The sequence below is a fragment of the Onychomys torridus genome, chromosome 1 (genome assembly GCF_903995425.1).
Source record: "Onychomys torridus chromosome 1, mOncTor1.1, whole genome shotgun sequence".
NCBI lineage: Eukaryota > Metazoa > Chordata > Mammalia > Rodentia > Cricetidae > Onychomys > Onychomys torridus.
The window spans coordinates 129,493,253-129,510,167 of NC_050443.1; the positions used below are offsets into that span (position 1 = coordinate 129,493,253).

The following is a 16,915-nucleotide window of genomic DNA, read 5'->3' on the forward strand; positions in this document are numbered from 1 at the left end:
GTTTCTCTTTTAGACTGGATCAATCTCATGTAGTCCAGGGTGGCTTTGAACTCACAGAGATCCAGATGGAGCTCTGCCTCCTCAGTGCTAGGATTAAAGGTGTGTGCCACCACTGCCTGACCTCTGTGTTTAATCTAGTGGTGGCTCTGTCCTCTGGTCCTCAGACAAAGTTTGTTAGCGTGTAAACATAACATCACCCCAGCAGCCCTTCCTCTCTCCAGCTCCTCTTATGGACACTTACCTCAGTGATGACCCAGCTAACACACCTGACTGTTGGAAGGCCTTGGGTCCCGTCCCCAGGGGGTGGAAATGGTGGTGGTAACCTAAGCCCCACAGGGTCTCCCTTCGGTGGCTTATAGTCCAACTTTTCAAATCACTGGCAAGATCAGTTCCACTTTGCTGTGGGTTAGGGAGACACTTCTGCTGTCTCCCCCGGGAGGCTGGAACTCCTGTACTTGGGTCCAGGGCTGGAGTCATTCTGGGAAACAAGAAGTAGAGCATTTAACTAATGTTTCTGCATTAGACTGCAGGATTAGGAAGGTCTCCAAGGCAACAGAAGGTGTCTTTGCTATTAGGGGTAGGACAGGTCCAGTTTCTTATAACATGCACTCTGTAGGTTGCTATGGTAGCAACTTCTGCCCTTGCTTTTGATGGAGGGGGGATTTATGAGAAATTGAGGGGTGTCAGCTCTCCCTGCAGCGTGATTCCAGGCTGGCAAGTAATGTTGGCTGGCTCGATGAGGGAGGGATGGAAGCTGAGCTCCCAGAACCGCATCACAGAGATGGCTTAGGACTCAGTGATGGCAGTTGCTTCTCTTGCATCCCAGGCCTTCAGGAGTTGCCCCTTACCATTACAGTACCTTCAAGAGGTGGAGTGAGTGAGCTCAAGGGGTTAATATGTCTCTGCCCACTTCCCAGCTAGGGAACCTGAGGTTCAGGGCCTTGATGGAGCTCACATAGTAAAGACTGGTGGAATCGAAGCAGGAGCCCAGGTTAGCTATCCCCAGTTCCACTTTTCTCCTGTGGAGGGTAGGCTGGCACGAACCAGTTAGAGCTGGGGGTGCAAATGTGCACATCAGCCCTGCTGCATGATCTGGAAAGAGCTACGTGGTCTGAATGGTGCAGTTTGGTTTCCGTCCTTCAGTTTGCTCAGGAAAGGACCTCAGATTGCTTGCAACTGTGTTTTGGTGCTGAGCAGTCAGAACAGAACTCCTGGAGTGAGGATCACAAGTGTCCTTGTGTATTGTTACTGTTGGGAACCAGTCTATTGAGCCCACCCCGCACCCCTGTGACTTCTCTCTGAGCAGTTCTTCGGCTGCCTCTGCTGGGGTGTGGCCACAAATAACACCCCAGTTGGCCTAAATCCACTGGTTCTAATCTGGTTTATGGCCTTACTATCTGGGTCACATTGTTTTGCCATTGTTCAAAGCATGTGGAATGATGTGTGGACACCAGAGGGCGCAGTGTTAATTTTAGGTACAGCCCCTGGGTTTTGTGGCCCGTCCCATCTAAGATTGGGCCTTGTAGCTTTCCTGGGGAGCTGGCAGGCCTGGCACAGCCATCACCCTTTCCTGCAGGAGGGGCTGGTGTGGGGTCAGATTCGATGGCTTTACTGGGGTTCAATGTCCTCATTCCATGCTTGCCTCGGACTTGTGGGCCTGGCTTTCACACATGGCTGTAGCTGTGACCTTTAGTGAAGGTAGAAAAAGCAGAGGAGGCAAAAGTTTTAAAAAAAAGAACAGGAAAAGGCAGGGATAGGGTGGGGGTGGGGGAAAACGAAATCAAGCCTTAGCACAGGCAACTGGGACCCATTTCCCCCTACTGTGAAGAAGAGCAGCCTGGCTCCTGTGCTGACACTTCCCCACCTCCTGGCAGTCTGATCACCTCCGTAAGACCTGTTACCTGCTGTACCTGTGACTGTTCGGTGTCACCTCCTAAGACCTGTTACCTGCTGTACCTGTGACTGCTGCACAGCTGCCTCGGCCCACCAGCTCCCCTGGTAGGATGTGCAGCGGCCCCACAGGACCCTCCCGATGTGAGCTCCTCTCTGGCCTCTGCTGCCCCAAGCTGTCATCCTTCCAGCCTCCCTGTCGCCACCTTGCTTCTCTGGGCCACACCTCAGGCCTCTTTCTCACCCATGGTCATGTGTGCACAATGACTTTTGAGCTTTTAAAAAGATGTTTTAGGAACAAACCGAGTTCAATGAGAGGAAGAAGAAAGGTGTTTTGTTTTTTCATGTGTCTGCTGGGCCAGGCTCACACAATCCGACATGTTTATGAACTTCCCTCTGCTGTGATGTGGGACAGCACGGGTCTTGCATGCAGTACTTGCATAATAATGCCTGTTCCGTAAAGGGATGAAGAGTGAGGAAAGGCTTGAGCAGGTGGGAGGATGGGCTGTTCTGCGTCTGCACCTTGCTGAACTTGTCACCATCTGGCTGATCTGGTGTTCCTTTCTTCCTCCACCCTTCCGAGGCTCACTCTGAATTGCCTGTGAGTAGGTCTGTGCCAGGAACTGGGAAGACAAAGATGAATGCCCAGGGCCTTACCCATTCTCACATCGCCCCCGCTTCCCTCCCCCAGCAGTCCACGGCACTGTCCCAGGGAGTCACCCAGCATCTCAATGCTGCAGCGGTCTTGGGAGTGTCAGAGCCCTGGCACCGAGGCCTCAGGAAATTGGACTTGCCAGCTCTCTAGAAACAAAAGCCTAGGGACTTGTTCCCTAAATAATATATCACCAATCCCTGCTTCCCTCCCCTGTGACACTCCTGCTGGTTTTGGCCACTCTGAGAATCTGTCTGCCATGTTGGCTGGCTGGTGGCGGTTAGATGTTGCTAGCAGCAGAGGCCCAGGCCCCTGGCCACAGTTTTAGGTAGCTGCTCCATAGGTCTCCGGTCGTTTTTCCTCACCTTTTCCAAATGGTGGCCCCGAACAAGTGCTTGTCTGCTCTCAGGCTCTCTGGGTGGCTCCGAACAGTAGGTAAGATTTGACTTGTGAGAGACCAGCCCCCGTACCATCCAGTGGGTGATGCTGTGAGAATTCTCACAGTCTGTGCCTGCTGGACCAGGGATGTGCTGATGATAGGAGCCACCTCTGGCCAAGAGGCAGGAACAGCAGGCACCGGGGTAAGCAGTGTGCTGCTTTTGTGGGTTTGTGATCCCTCATCTTGGGCTTGGTCTTCAGCACACTCCTGGGCCAGAACAAGTGTGCCAAAGGAAAACATCAGAAGACTCTCAGGAACTCTCAGCTCTGCTCAGGGCTCTCTGATCAGCTGTTTGTGTGTGGTTAGCCAGCTGCCATCCTGCACTGGGCCCTGAATGTTGGAGCAGCAGACACTGGGCTTGGTGGGCAGAGCTGTGCTAAGTGCTGTCACTGCAGCCCAGCAAGTACTTGGCCGAGCCACGCTGGAGGCCACTGTGATCCTGCATAATTTCTGTGCATTTGTTCTTGTGCTGATCATTGATCTTGTGCGTTGTGTCACTGAGCCTGAGGGAGGTGCTGTCATTCAGTCCATTTTACAGATGAGGAACCTGAGGCTCCAGGAGCTTCCACTTGGGTGAGGACATCGCTGGCATGTGGAAAAACTGGTCCTGTACTAGGTCTACATTACTAAATCTGTACTCCATGTGTCTAGGTGTCTTAAGTCTTTTTTAGTTTTGAGCCTAGACTTGAACTCACTATGTAACCCATGCTGGCCTTGAACTTCTGATCCTCTAGCTTCTACCTCTCTGGAGTACTGGGATTTCAGATATGTGCATTACCATGCTTGGTTTTATACTGTGTTTGTTAGGAATGGAACCCAGGGCTATGTGCCTGCTTGACAGGTACTCTACAAACTGAGCTACATCCTAAGCTCTTTTGTAATTTTTTTCCTTCCTGAGACAGAGCTCATAGAGTCCAGGCTGCCCTTGAACTCCTGATGCCCATCTTCCAAGTGCTGGGATTATGGGCATGTACCACCATGCCTAGTGAGTCTCAGGATCGTTAAAGTGCTGTTTCTTTTTACCACAGGCACACTTGGGTTTTGGTGGAGCAATGTTATTTCTCCTCAGAGCTATGGTCCACCCCAGCGCCACTACTTCTCTGTTCTGGCTTCTAGACTCGGGGCTTTGGGTAGCAGTGTGAGATATACACACAATCATGGGTAGGATTTTTGGTTCCCTTTCTTTGGGTCTTTTTATTATGAAGAATTTCTCTGTAAGAATTTCCTTCCGTCCTTTCATATGTATTTGTGTGTGCATGTGGTATGCGTGTTCATACATGTGTGGATGCACATGTTCGTGCATGCATGTGTGGGTGTAGGTCCAAAGTTGATGTTGGGAGTCTTCCTTCCTCTCTGCCTCATTCACTGTGGCAGGGTTTCTCTGTTAAACCCAGAGGTCACCATTACGGCTAGTCTGGCTAGCCAGCTGGCTCCTACATCCCTTGACTCTTATCTTCAGAGGACAGGCCAGCTGTATTGCCAAGCCTGAATTTGCACGGGTTCTGGGGATCCAAGTGCCTGGGTGAGATAGTGTAGGTCACACTGTAGATGCTCAGAATCTGTTGCTTCCTGCATGATGTTGTAAGTGTGGAGTTATCCTTTCTTAGACTAGCTGCATCCATGTCCCCAGGACAGGCTGAGGGCTTCTGGGCTCTGCCCCAGCTTACTGGTGCCGGGGCTTGGGTGGGTGGACACTACCTCCTAGTGAATTTCCATGCTTATTTAGAGGCTGGGCAGTGTGGAGCCTCAGGAGACGATGCTGCTGGTGCTGCCTCACTTCCGTGCTCTTCACTCGCACGGTGACCACCATGCCCTTTGTTCTTTAAACCAGGACACTGGGACTGTGAAAGGTCAGGCCTAAACCAGGATGAGGACCTGGACAAAGGGAGCTTGTCATTATTGCTCCTTACTTTCTCTCCTCACCCAGTGATGCCATTCCCTTCCCATTACAGACAGGGAAATTGAGGCCCAGTGAAGGATGCTTCTGTCTGTTACCTTGGCTCTTAATTCACAGAAGCCTTCTTGGCTGAGTTGTCGGCATGGCCCTCGGGCAAGCTCTAAAAAAGGAGGGGAGAGGGCCCTTGATTTCCTCAAAGAGAGAATTTTCTGAAAACAGCAACGTTTATAACGAGAATGGTCAACACGAACGCTCTAAAACCCATACATAGGAAGGAGAGGAAAACGTGAGCATAAGCATGGAGAGTTGTGTCTGCAGAAAGAAAGATGCTGGTGGGTTTGCTTCCTCCAGGCTGCCCCTGGACTTTTTCCCCAGGCCAGGCTGTGACTTGTCACACAGGTGATAGAAGGCCTGGGACAGTGACCGGGGGTTGGGGGGATGACTACCAACTCGGGCTCTGTCAGAGCAACCTCCTGTCTGCATCAGCTGCTTGCTTTCCCTTGTGACTGCCCATGAAGGGGATTTGATGATTTCCCACCCTGCTCCAGTGAGGGCACAGATGTGACAGTTTGCTTCTTTGACATGTGGAGAGGGCTGCAGTTACGGAATACTTAGGGAGACCTGAGGTTGCTAGAACACTAAATATAGCAAGCAGGGACATAGCTGGGCCTGTGGTGTTGAGGGCTGTAAAGCCCTGTAGTGGTGGGGGATGGGTGGGAAGAAGGGGTGTTTAAATCAAGTTCAGACAAAAGTAGTCATGTACCAAGGTCTGGGGCCAAATTTAGTCTGTGTCCTGTAGACTGGTCCCTCTCTGGCCTTTTCCTGTTAGCTCCATGCCATCTAGTGCTCTGGCTGCCAAGTAGCTTGCACAAGTCTCTCATCTGTCTCAGGGCTCCAGGAATGTGCACAGGGACCCGTACATCTCCTTGGGCCCCTCCTGTGGAATGACTCCTGGTGACTTTCCCCCAAACTGGGTGTTGCTTTATGTTTACAGGGGAAGATGGAGGGGCTGAAAGACAAGACTCTGCAGGAGCTGGAGGAGATGCAAAATGACCCAGAAGCCATCGCCCGGCTGGCCTTGGAGTCTCCTGAGGTACAGGGAGGCCGGAAGTTGCTGCTGTTGCTGTTTCTCTTCTTCCTTCCTCTTCCTCCTCCTCTCTCCTTCCTCTTCCTTCTTCTCCTCTTCCTCTTTTTTGTTTAAAGTAATTGTCACTTAATGTCCTCAGCAAACTTACTTGTTTTATTAATGTCTGTTTGTGTGCGCCTGACATACGTATGTGCACCAGGTGTGTGAAGGGACCCATAGAGGTCCTCTGAAGATGTCAGACGCCCTGGGATGGGAGTTATGGTGAACTGCCATGTGGGTGCTAGGAACTGAACCCTGATCCTCTGCAAGAGCAATCTGTCTTTGAACCACTGAGCCTATCTCCAGCTCCACTTAAGGTCTTCTTAAGATTTCATTACATTTAGTGAATGTGTGTGCACGTATGTGTGTGTATGCGTGTGTGTGTGTGTGTGTGTGTGTGTGTGTGTGTGTGTGCACACGCGCGTGCCTGGTACAACTTGCAAGAAATGATTCTCTTTCTATCATATGGGTCCCAGAGATTGAGTTCAGGTTGCCAGCTTGGTGGCAAGAGCCCTTACCCACTGAGCCATCCCACCTACCCTAACAAGTGCTTCTCAAGGATGTTTGCTTAACAGAATTCACCTTACTGTTCTGTGAATTTCACCTTGGCTCACTTCATTGTAGGAGCTCTGAGGTTTCAGGCCAGGTCCTGGATCCTCTGGGAGTCTAGGGAGTGATGGGGTGTCCAGGGCCCATCTTGGACAGCCAGGGACCCAGATGGCCCAGGAATCTTCACACCATTCCAGCCTAGAGGAAGTTCCCTGATATACTAAGGAGGGGGTACCCATTTTTCCCCATTGGCCTGTGGAACCCTGTGTCCTCATACGACTCTTGGACTTGAAGAGATTATCCTTGGCTGGGATAGTGCTCACTCATGTGTTCTGCTGTTTCCCATTGGAGCCGGCACCCCATATCTCAGCTCCTAGTCACAGACAGGGTCCTTACAGGAAAAAGCATCACCCTCATGTCTACAGAGCTTGACTTGGCCCTTCCTGTCACCATCTTCTGTGACCTTACTGTGAGATGGAAGTCAGGTGACTGTGGTCACCCACAGGTACCCCCAGAGTGGCAGCAGCTGGTCATTAGCCCAGAAGCGCTGTCCCTGCCTCTGTTTGAGGGAGAGAGAGGAGCCCAGATAATGCTGGCCTCCTCCAATTGGCACTCATGTGTGCCTTTCCTTTTCCTGGCGAGCAGATGTGGCATGTGCCCTATGAATTCACTGTGGTAAAGAACAGGAAGTTGTCCAGACAGCACCCCATCAGCCTCCTGGGAGCCCTCCCCTGCTCCACAGGTGCACATGTCCCCACCTCTGCTGTGCTTTCTGCTGCCACTTGCTTGCCCACCTGGTCAGGCCTCTCTGCTGGGTTGAGATGACCCAGGGTTGGGTTAGAAAGACGTTCTGATAGGCAGGAAGTAGGACAGGTCTTTGGGTGGCTCATCTAGCAGCCCTGAGGCAGGACTGACCCTGCTTCAGCAGCATGGGAGCAAAGGTCTTGGTTAGGCAGAAGGCCTACTCTTTTTTTTTTTTTTAATTTTATAATTAACTTAATTTCACATATCAGCAACAGATTTCCCCGTCCTCCCACCCCCAGCCTTCCCCCCCAACCCCCTCCCCAATTCTCACCTCCTCTAAGGCAAAGACTCCCTTGGGGAGTCAGCCCAGCCTGGCAGACTCAGCTGAGGCAGGTACAGTCTCCTCCGCCCTACACCAAGGATGAGCAAAGTGTTTTAGCATAGGCCCCAGGCTCCAAAAAGTCAGCCCATGCACCAAGGACAGGTCCTGGTTCCACTGCCTGGGGGCTTCCCAAACAGTTCAAGCTAATCAACTGTCTCACTTATCCAGAGGGCCTGGTCCAGTTCCATGAGGGCTCCTCAGCCATTGGTTCACAGTTCATGCGCTTCCGCTAGTTTGGCTGTTTGTCCCTGTGCTTCCTCCAACCATGGTCTCAGTGTCTCTCGTTCATACAATCCCTCCTCTCTCTTGCTGATTGGACTCCTGGGGCTCGGCCATGGATCTCTGCATCTGCTTCTGTCAGTCACTGGATGAGAGTTCTATCATGACAGCCAGGGTATTCAGCCATCCGATCACCAGAGCAGGTCAGCTCAGGCACTCTCTCGACCATTGCCAGTAGTCTACAGTGGAGGTATCTTTGTGGATTTCTGGGGACCTCTCTAGCACTCTGCTTCTTCCTGTTCCCCTGAGGTCTTCATTCATCATGGTATCTCCCTCTCCATTCTCCCACACTGCTCCTGATCCAGCTGGGACCTCCCGCTCCCAAGGCCTTCTCTTATGGTGGGTTAGGCTGTGAGCTCTGACAGAGCCTTGTCTTACCTGGCACATTCATGTGCCACATACAGGCTGAGTGTCCCTTACCCTAGATGCTTGAGACAAGAGTATTTCAGATTTCAGATTCCTTGGATTTTGAGATTTTGCATAGATTTACTAGTTGGTATCCCTAATCCAAAAATGTGAAATCTGAGATGCTCTGAAATCCAGAACTTCACGAGTGTCACATAGGCACTCTAAAATCCCAGAACACCAGAGAGTCATTGAAAAAGGTCTGCATCTTAGATTTTGGCATGCTGGATTAGGATGCTCAGCCTTCAAATTCTAAGGGTCTCTATTTTGTCCTGTTTCTGTGCATGCACACACATGTGCATACATGTGCACATGGCACACCACAAGTGTGGAGGTCAAAGGACAGCTTTCAGGAATTGGCTCTCTCACCATTGGGAGCCAAGGGCCCAAATCCAGGTCATTCAGGCTTAGCAGCAAGTACCTTTACCCTCAGAACCCCCAAGTGTTTCTTCAGTCAGTGACGAGCAGCAGAATTAAGGGAATTCCAGGCTCGTTCTGCAGGGAGTGGAGCTGGACAAATGCAAGTCTGTACTCAGTTCTCCTTCACTGCTTCCAAGCTGAGCAAGTCTTCACCCTATGGGAAAGCATAGGTGCCTGGAAAGGTAAGGGATGCAGCCTCATGGCCAAGGGCAGACTGAACTTTGTGGTGTAACCATGTCTGAAGAATTGAGTTGAATTCTCTGAGGGGGAAAATACTCACTGTGGGACAGACAGAAGCAAAGTAGGGCAAGCTGCTTAGATTTTCAGAAAGCCTTTGGCTGGCAGTAAGGCAGTCACTATGTCATGGTGGGAGCGTGAGAAGAGCAGCACAAGAGAACAGAGGTGGGGTGTCCTCTGTGTAGAAGAGGGTGAGTCCAGGCACAAGAGAACGGAGGTGGGGTGTCCTCTGTGTAGAAGAGGGTGAGTCCAGGCACAAGAGAACGGAGGTGGGGTGTCCTCTGTGTAGAAGAGGGTGAGTCCAGGCACAAGAGAACGGAGGTGGGGTGTCCTCTTTGTAGATGAGGGTGAGTCCAGGCACAAGAGAACGGAGGTGGGGTGTTCTCTGTGTAGAAGAGGGTGAGTCCAGGCACAAGAGAACAGAGGTGGGGTGTCCTCTGTGTAGAAGAGGGTGAGTCCAGGCACAAGAGAACGGAGGTGGGGTGTCCTCTGTGTAGAAGAGGGTGAGTCCAGGCACAAGAGAACGGAGGTGGGGTGTCCTCTTTGTAGATGAGGGTGAGTCCATGGCAGCCCAGTGAGCTCTGGGGAGCTGTAGAATTGACTGGCCTCGTAGGAGTGATTTGTAAGAAATGGGCTAGTAGGGAGGAGTGGAAATGTGTAGTCAAGCTTTAGAGAGGGTGGCATGGCCTGGATGTAATGCTTCAGACCCAGGGAAAAGCCGTAGACATAGAAGGATGCCCAAGGGCGTGTGGCCCAGGAGGGCAAGGCCCATTCTGAGTTGACCACACAAGTAAATACCAGTGTCCCAGGTTTTTTTTTTTTTTAAACATTGTATTTTTTGTTATGTGTATAGATGTGTGTATGTAGATTTGTGCATGTTTGGAGCAGTGCCTTTGGAGGCCAGAAGAGTCTGTTGGATCCCCTGGAGCTGAAGTGGCAGGTGTATGAGCCCCTTGACATGGGTACTGGGAACCTAACTCAGGTCCTCTGGATGAGCAGTACGTGTTCTTAACTGCTGAGCCATCCTCCAGCCCCCTGGGCTAACATCAAACTCACCAGTTTCTCTGCTCCAATGCCAGTGGGCTTGTCCAGTGGTTAGACATGGCGTTTCTGGGCGGACAGCAGACAGTCAGGTGGAGGAGCTCTAGACCTGGGCCCTGGCAGCCTGCCTGTGGAGGCAGTGGTCCCTCTTTTTAATAGTTAGCAACCTGCTATAGGCTGCAGGGCTTGAGACCCTGAGCAGGGACAGAGCAGGGTCGCCCTTCTGGAAAGCCCCTGTCCAGGATGCTGCCTGGCTTCCCGTGGCTGCTGTAGGGTAAGCCCATCTGGCCTGGTGTGCTGCGTGCTGGCCAAGTGGAGTTCTGTGTTGCAGGACCCTTTGTTCCCCTATGGAAGCTGGTCTTGCTAACATGGTCTCTGATTTCTGTGGCCAGTGCTGAGCCCCCTCTGCTGGTGCCACATGGTATTGTGATGGGATGGTGGCCCATCTCCAGCTCTCTGAGTGGAGCAGAAAGCTTCCTATGTTAGGACTGCCGGGCCAGGTTCCAAGGCTTCAGCAGTTAAATAGGGGCCTGAATGAGGCTCAGTGATGCTGGCTAGGGAAGCATTTTCAGCAGAAGGCATTCAGGGAGTATCCATAGTTCTGTAGACCATGTATGACCTGGGAGGCAGGGATGTCTGTCCTGCTGCAGTCTTGGGCTGCCCCAGAGCCCTGTTCCCATCCCTCTATTAGGTACCTTTGGAACCTCATGGCATTTCTAGCTTGTGGTCTGGCCTGGGCTACCTGAGTTCTCCCTAGCAGCCTCTTTGTGTGCATGTATGCACAGATGTGTGTTCATATGTCTTGTCAGTTTGAAGCTTGGGGACCAATGACTGGGACCTGGGTCCCATCCCTCCTTGAGGAGTGATCTTCTCCTTTACCTATCCTTGGCCCAGCACAGAACTACCTGCAGGTGCTTGTCCACTGGAGGCCTTGGGTAGGTGGTTAGCCTTGGTGCCTATTTCCCATGTGTCAGCCTTATAGGCTCCCTTGATCAGGATGAGATGAGGCTCCTGGGCCACAATGTATGGAGTTTAAACCCAGGCTCCTGTGACTGTGGTTGAGGGTTGAGCACCAAGCTGGATATTCCCAGGTGAACACTGAATCCAGAAGCCCCCCACCCCCAACCCCAGGGTGACCAGTGACAGTTATGCTTATTGTCATTTGTCTTGCTTTCCTTAGGTTCAGGACCTGCAGTTAGAACGAGAGATGGCATTAGCCACCAACCGCAGCTTGGCAGAGCAGAACTTGGAGTTCCAGGGACCCCTGGAAATCAGCCGCTCTAACCTTTCAGACAAATACCAGGAGCTGCGGAAGCTTGTAGAACGCTGCCAGGAACAGAAAGCCAAGCTGGGTAGGAACAGCTGACCGTGGACATGCACTCTGGGTATCTCCCCACTGACTGACACAGGGTTCCTAGTTAAGGAAGGACAGCAGCCACTGTAGCCCACTGTCCTCCATGCCCTGGGCCGAGTGCTTTGCATGTTCTTGCACAACAGTGTGGAAAGGTATAGGTACTGTGGTTAGTCCAAATTTTTGAGTCTTTATATTTTATTGTATACTTTGTGAATTGTATGTGTGTGTTAAAAGTGACCCACATTTTCTCTTTTTATAGATGAGGAAAACAAGGCCCGGAGAGATTCAAGGGCTTGCCTGAGGTCATGCCTCTAGGGTTGGGTGGAGTTGGGATTTGCAAGCCTAGCCTTTAACAGCCAAGCATCCCTCCAGCCCTGGAATTGGGACGTGAGTGCAGGCAGCCAGTGTCTTTGTCTGCCTCTGCCAACTTAGCCATCTTAGCCCTGAGCCTTGCGGAGCTGGTCAAGGCCTCATGGATAGGAGGGCTCCCTGGATGGTTGTGCCTATAGGGAGCTACTTGGCCAAGACCTGGACTCTCTCTTTGAGCTCCTCTTTACTCAGGACAGCGAATGCCTACAGGAATCAAAAGGACCCCACAGAACCAACTGCAGGAACTCTGTAGTGGGCTCTGGTGTGGCTGAGCCCCAGTGCTCACAGAACCACCTGCAGGAACTCTAGTGGTCCCCTGGTGTGGCTGAGCCCCAAGCACACAGAGGGCATGCCACGTGCCTTTGCTGAAATCAGAGTTCTCAGCTTTAACTAAAGCAGTGCTTTTGAAATGTTGACCTCTCTGCTCTTCCTTCCAGAGAAATTTTCCTCAGCACTGCAGCCCGGGACCTTGTTGGACCTTCTGCAGATTGAAGGCATGAAGATCGAGGAAGAGTCTGAGGTGAGGTGGGGAGTGGCACCCTACCCTCTTGAACAGGCCTCATGATGGGCCCAGGAACCACAAGCACAAAGGTTAGGACAAGCTAGAATAGACGGCCTCTGGGGTTCCAGTGGAGCATTTTGGTTGTGATACAGTACAGGGAGGCATTCTAAGACCCCTGGTGAGCACTCGCTTCCGAGTAGATAGTACTGCTTCTCCTGTACCTGTGTGTCTGTGATAACGTATAGTTTGTAAAGCAGCCTCAGTGAGGTAGTAAGAACAGTAGCCGTGGGCTGCAGAGACAGCCCAGCTGATAAAGTGCTGGCTGTACAAGTGTGGCAACCTGAGTTTGCTCCTCCACACCTGAATAAAAAGCCAGGCTAGGTGGTACACGCATGTCTTCCCAGGGCTGTGGGGAGAGACAGGCAGATCCCTGGGCCTCACTGGCAGGCAGGCTAGCTGAATTGGTGAGCCTATAGTAGAGACCTGTCTCAAGAAATAAGGTAGACAGATCCCAAGGAATGATACCTACGTTGGCCTCTTGCCTCCACATCCACCATGTGTGTGTTCACCCATACACAGGTGTACTCGCACATGCAAACACACACACAGGAACAGTTCTAATGATAGAACGGTTATGACAGTATTTTATAATAAAAGTTACTTAAAACTTATAGATTATTTTTAGACTTTTCCATGCAATGTTTTTGGACCACCAGAGGACCTCTAGTAACTAACTGGAGTTGTGGTTAAGAGGGCATTACTATACCAGGACCCCTGTTGAGTCAGAAAGGGGTGACTGACAGCAGGCCCCAGGGAGCTCACAGACATGGTTGGATGGTGGTACAGAGGGCACCCCAGCATTTGAGGCTAGGCCCTTGCTCCTTGCCTTTCTCTGCTGTCTCCTCCCTCTGGATGTCCCTTTTGTCTCAGAGGGCAGAGACTTCTTTGTGTTTTGGATGGAGGAAGCTTTCAGGTGTGCAGCCCAGGAGCCAACAGTCAAGTCCCTTGCATAGGCCCAGCTGTTGAACAGACTTGGAGTGACCACCAGGGACCTGGCATAGTGTTGGGCAAGGGGACAGTGTGACTGTGGAGGACATGGTCCTGCCATTAAGGAGTTGGCCTTCTGGCGAGGGAACCACTCTGAATGGGGGCCAGGGAAGGCTGTGGGAGGCCTCTGTTGTCAACAGGTCTTGTGTCCTCTAGGCCATGGCTGAGAAGTTCCTGGAGGGTGAGGTGCCCTTGGAAACATTCCTAGAGTCCTTTTCCTCCATGAGGACACTGCTGCACCTGCGTAGGGTTCGAGTGGAGAAACTCCAGGATGTAGTGAGGCGGCCCCGCGCTTTGCCAGAGTTGGCTGGAGATGCCCCTCCACCTCGTCCACCGCCTCCACGCCCAGCACCCCAGGCGACACCCCCTGCGACTGAAGAACAGCCTCCACAGCCCTCTGTTGTGACTCCCTACCCTTTGCCCTACAGCCCGTCCCCAGGCTTGCCTGTGGGCCCTACAGCTCAGGGAGCCCTGCAGCCAGCCCCCTTCCCTGTGGTGTCCCAGCCTCTCTCCTACGGTGGGCCTCTCGGTCCTTCTTACCCATCACCTCAGCCAGGACCCAGGGCTGCTGCGGGCTACTCTTGGTCCCCACAGAGGAGTGTGCCACCCCAGCCTGGTTATCCTGGGGCCCCAACTAGCACCTCTGGTCCAGGATACCCCTTAGTGGGAAGCCGAGTTCCTGCTCCTGGGTATCCCCAACAGTCCCCCTACCTCCCGTCACGAAGCAAACCTCCCTACCCAACACAACCTCAGCTCCCAGGCTTCCCAGGGCAGCCACTGCCTCCAGTGCCCCCTCAACCTTCATATCCTCCTGGGCCAACCCCTCCCTATGGCTTTCACCCCCCAGGACCTGCCTGGCCTAGGTACTAGCCCTGGTCCCCGCCTCCCTTCTTCCTTCCATCCACACCATAGCCTCTGCCTCCATCTGCTGGGATTAGAGGTTGACACCGAAAGTGGAGCTGATGTCCCTGCAGACGTGGCACACGGGCCCCCTGAAAGGCCCTGGACAGTGCAGCATGGGTCCTTCTGGGAGCTCCTTCTGCCAGGGACCAGCTCAGCCCATCCTGAGGTGGCCTGGGGGGCGCCAGGCCTCTCCAGTATCTGCATGAGCAAGTGTGTTCGTGTCTGTGCACAGCTACCTGCGCCTGCTCCCTGACACCTGAACAGTGTAGTGGTCTTGATGGCAGACAGGCTCTCCCTTGGAACTTGGCATGTTTCATGTGGAACCAAATGCCAAGGGACACAGCTCTGTCTGCCCATTTAAGGATGATCTGTCTCATTTACCACAGCTGGGTTGAAGGAAGTAACAGGAAAAACAGGGACATTGAGTCCTAAAAGCCATAATTTAGCTGCTCTGCCAATGTCAGGCAAGTGTGTACCGTGTGCGGCTGGAACCACAGCAGCACCAGTATGGTGAGAGCTGGGGAATGCCAAGGGAAACCCAGGCCTCATTTGTATGGTTGGATGTTCTAGGGGTCACCCTGGAGCCCCTGGCTGGAGTGGAGGACCCAGGTTACCTCCTAGCACCCTTCACTCCTGGGGCCCCCGTCTTCTGGCCGGCTTTTCTGAGGTTCACCCATCCCTCCGCTCCTGTAGTGCCTTGAGTCTCATTTGCTAGCAGCCCCTCTGTCCTGGGTAATTCCTTCTTGCCCGCCATGTCCCTGCAAGACAGATTCCAGACCCACCCTCACAGAACCGCCCAGTGGTGCTCCCAGACATCATCACTACATCGGGGGTGCTTTCTCTACACTCTCTGGTCTTCAGAATGTAAAGGGCAGGGATTGTGAGTGCAGCCCGGCACTTGGCGGTGCCAAAGCCTGTTCAGTGATGAAAGTGACTACACTATATCCAAGGGGTTGCAGCAGACGATGCGTCGGTATGACTGGTCCAGATGTGAACCAGGTCTCAGGGTGGAAGTTGTATGTGCCTTGAAACATCCCCTGCCTGGGTACCCAGCCTCTGGTGGGCCAAGGTGCTGAGGGTCAAGGAGGAACCCCATCTTCTGGTGCCACCCTGCCCACAGACCACTGCCCACGGGTGCATTACCAATTCTGCTTGCTTCTCCTAAGTTATTTATAAAAAGGAATCACTAATGGAGTCTGTGGTCGACTGCTGCTGAACTGGATGAATGACTGCCCGTTTGTTTGTGTAATTGCAATAATAAACGTTGATGAGTTCCCTGGTGTGTGGTGGCTCCGATGAGTTTGAGAGCAGATGCCGCTGCTTGAGGGGCAGTGACTTCTGCAGCCTTAGTCTACAGAGCGCCTTCCATCTATGGCCACCTCTTGATTCCCCCGCCTACCCCACTTCTCCCTAGGGCTTGGGCTCTTTCTAGTATTTTCTTCCCTGTTGCTTTTCCTTACCTGTTTCTTGAAGCCTGGAATGCTGGCCTTGTCAAAGGCCACATGCATGTCCACTCAGTTCCACCAGAGGGCACCTGTGCCTCAGTCCAGGATGGGAGGTAAGTGTTCCTGTTCCGCGGTCAGTCTGGCCGTGGTCTATCTATTTTCTAAATGGGGTTGCAGAGTATGATGAAAGGGACAGGGGATGCTGAACTGTCTCTGGGACCAAGTAGCTTTCTGTGGGCTGGGCTGCATCCTCCACAGCTTCCTGTGGAAGCTGTGCAGGGTGGTTATTCTGAAGCTTAGGTGGGAGACCAGGTTCCTGACCGGTCCTCAAGTCAGCTGTCTGCCTTTTCTTCCTGGCAAGGTGACAGAGGTAGATTGCCTGTGGCAGATGCCTAGAGGTGCTAAGGGTCACCAGGATTGTGGCATGTGTCTCCTAGGATCCTCTCCACAGCCACCCTACCCCTCCTAGCCCCGGTTTTAAGAGGAGGGAGACCTTGGAAGTGGTGCAGTGACCAGGTTGCACATGGAGATGGGACTTGGGTTTAGATCTACACAGCCCCAGGGCTGCATGGTTCCTGCACTATGCCCTTGTGGTGCTCGAAGTCTCCAGGACACACAAGAGTCCCCAACTTCAGTGTGATTTACTGCCTGTCACTCCCAGCTCTGCTTGAGTTGCCTTGCAGGAGCCTGGGGCTGGGCGCACACGATGTTGGAGCCAGATGACAGCGACAGCTCTTTGGGAATAAGTTGCAGATCTCACTACAGCAGTTAAGTCACCTGCCTTGGGTTGTACCAGAGTGGTGGCAGCTAGGGTGGGGGGGGGGGCAGGGCCAACTTTTCTAAGAAAGGACTTGGAGGGCCATGTGGTCTGGTCACTGCATGAGGCACCCTGGTTCTCTTCCCTTCCTTCTGGCTGCATAGCTGAGATGCATAGCACCTGTCACAGGCTCTCCCTACCTCCTGTGATATATCACCACATCACATAGGCCTCTTGCTCTGAGCATAGAATGGGGCTGGAAGAGACCTGGCATAGAGGCTCCCTCACTCCCTCGGGAGAGCTTTGAGATGTCCTAGCTCTGAGGCAGGGATTGCTGCATGGTCATCGAAGGGAGCTTCCTGTTTGGCTTTCAGCTTTTTTGAGCTACAGTGAGGGGAATGCACTGGGATTCGCTTGTACACAGGGGCCTTCAGAGGTTGTCCAGTAACAGTTAGGAAATGGGCAGGAAGCTAGTGT

At 52.7% G+C, this 16,915-nt stretch overlaps 1 protein-coding gene across 1 annotated transcript in view; it reads left to right on the forward strand.

Moving 5' to 3' along the window:
* Nucleotides 1-15,512, forward strand: part of Vps37c (VPS37C subunit of ESCRT-I) — a 28,815-nt gene extending 13,303 nt beyond the window's left edge. Inside the window, exons 2-5 of the mRNA XM_036174481.1 lie at nucleotides 5,873-5,971; nucleotides 11,242-11,413; nucleotides 12,222-12,304; nucleotides 13,490-15,512. Coding sequence (XP_036030374.1) covers nucleotides 5,879-5,971; nucleotides 11,242-11,413; nucleotides 12,222-12,304; nucleotides 13,490-14,203 — 1,062 coding nt within the window. The 5' untranslated portion in view covers nucleotides 5,873-5,878 and the 3' untranslated portion in view covers nucleotides 14,204-15,512. The remainder of the gene's footprint in view (nucleotides 1-5,872; nucleotides 5,972-11,241; nucleotides 11,414-12,221; nucleotides 12,305-13,489) is intronic.
* Nucleotides 15,513-16,915: the final 1,403 nt, after the last annotated feature.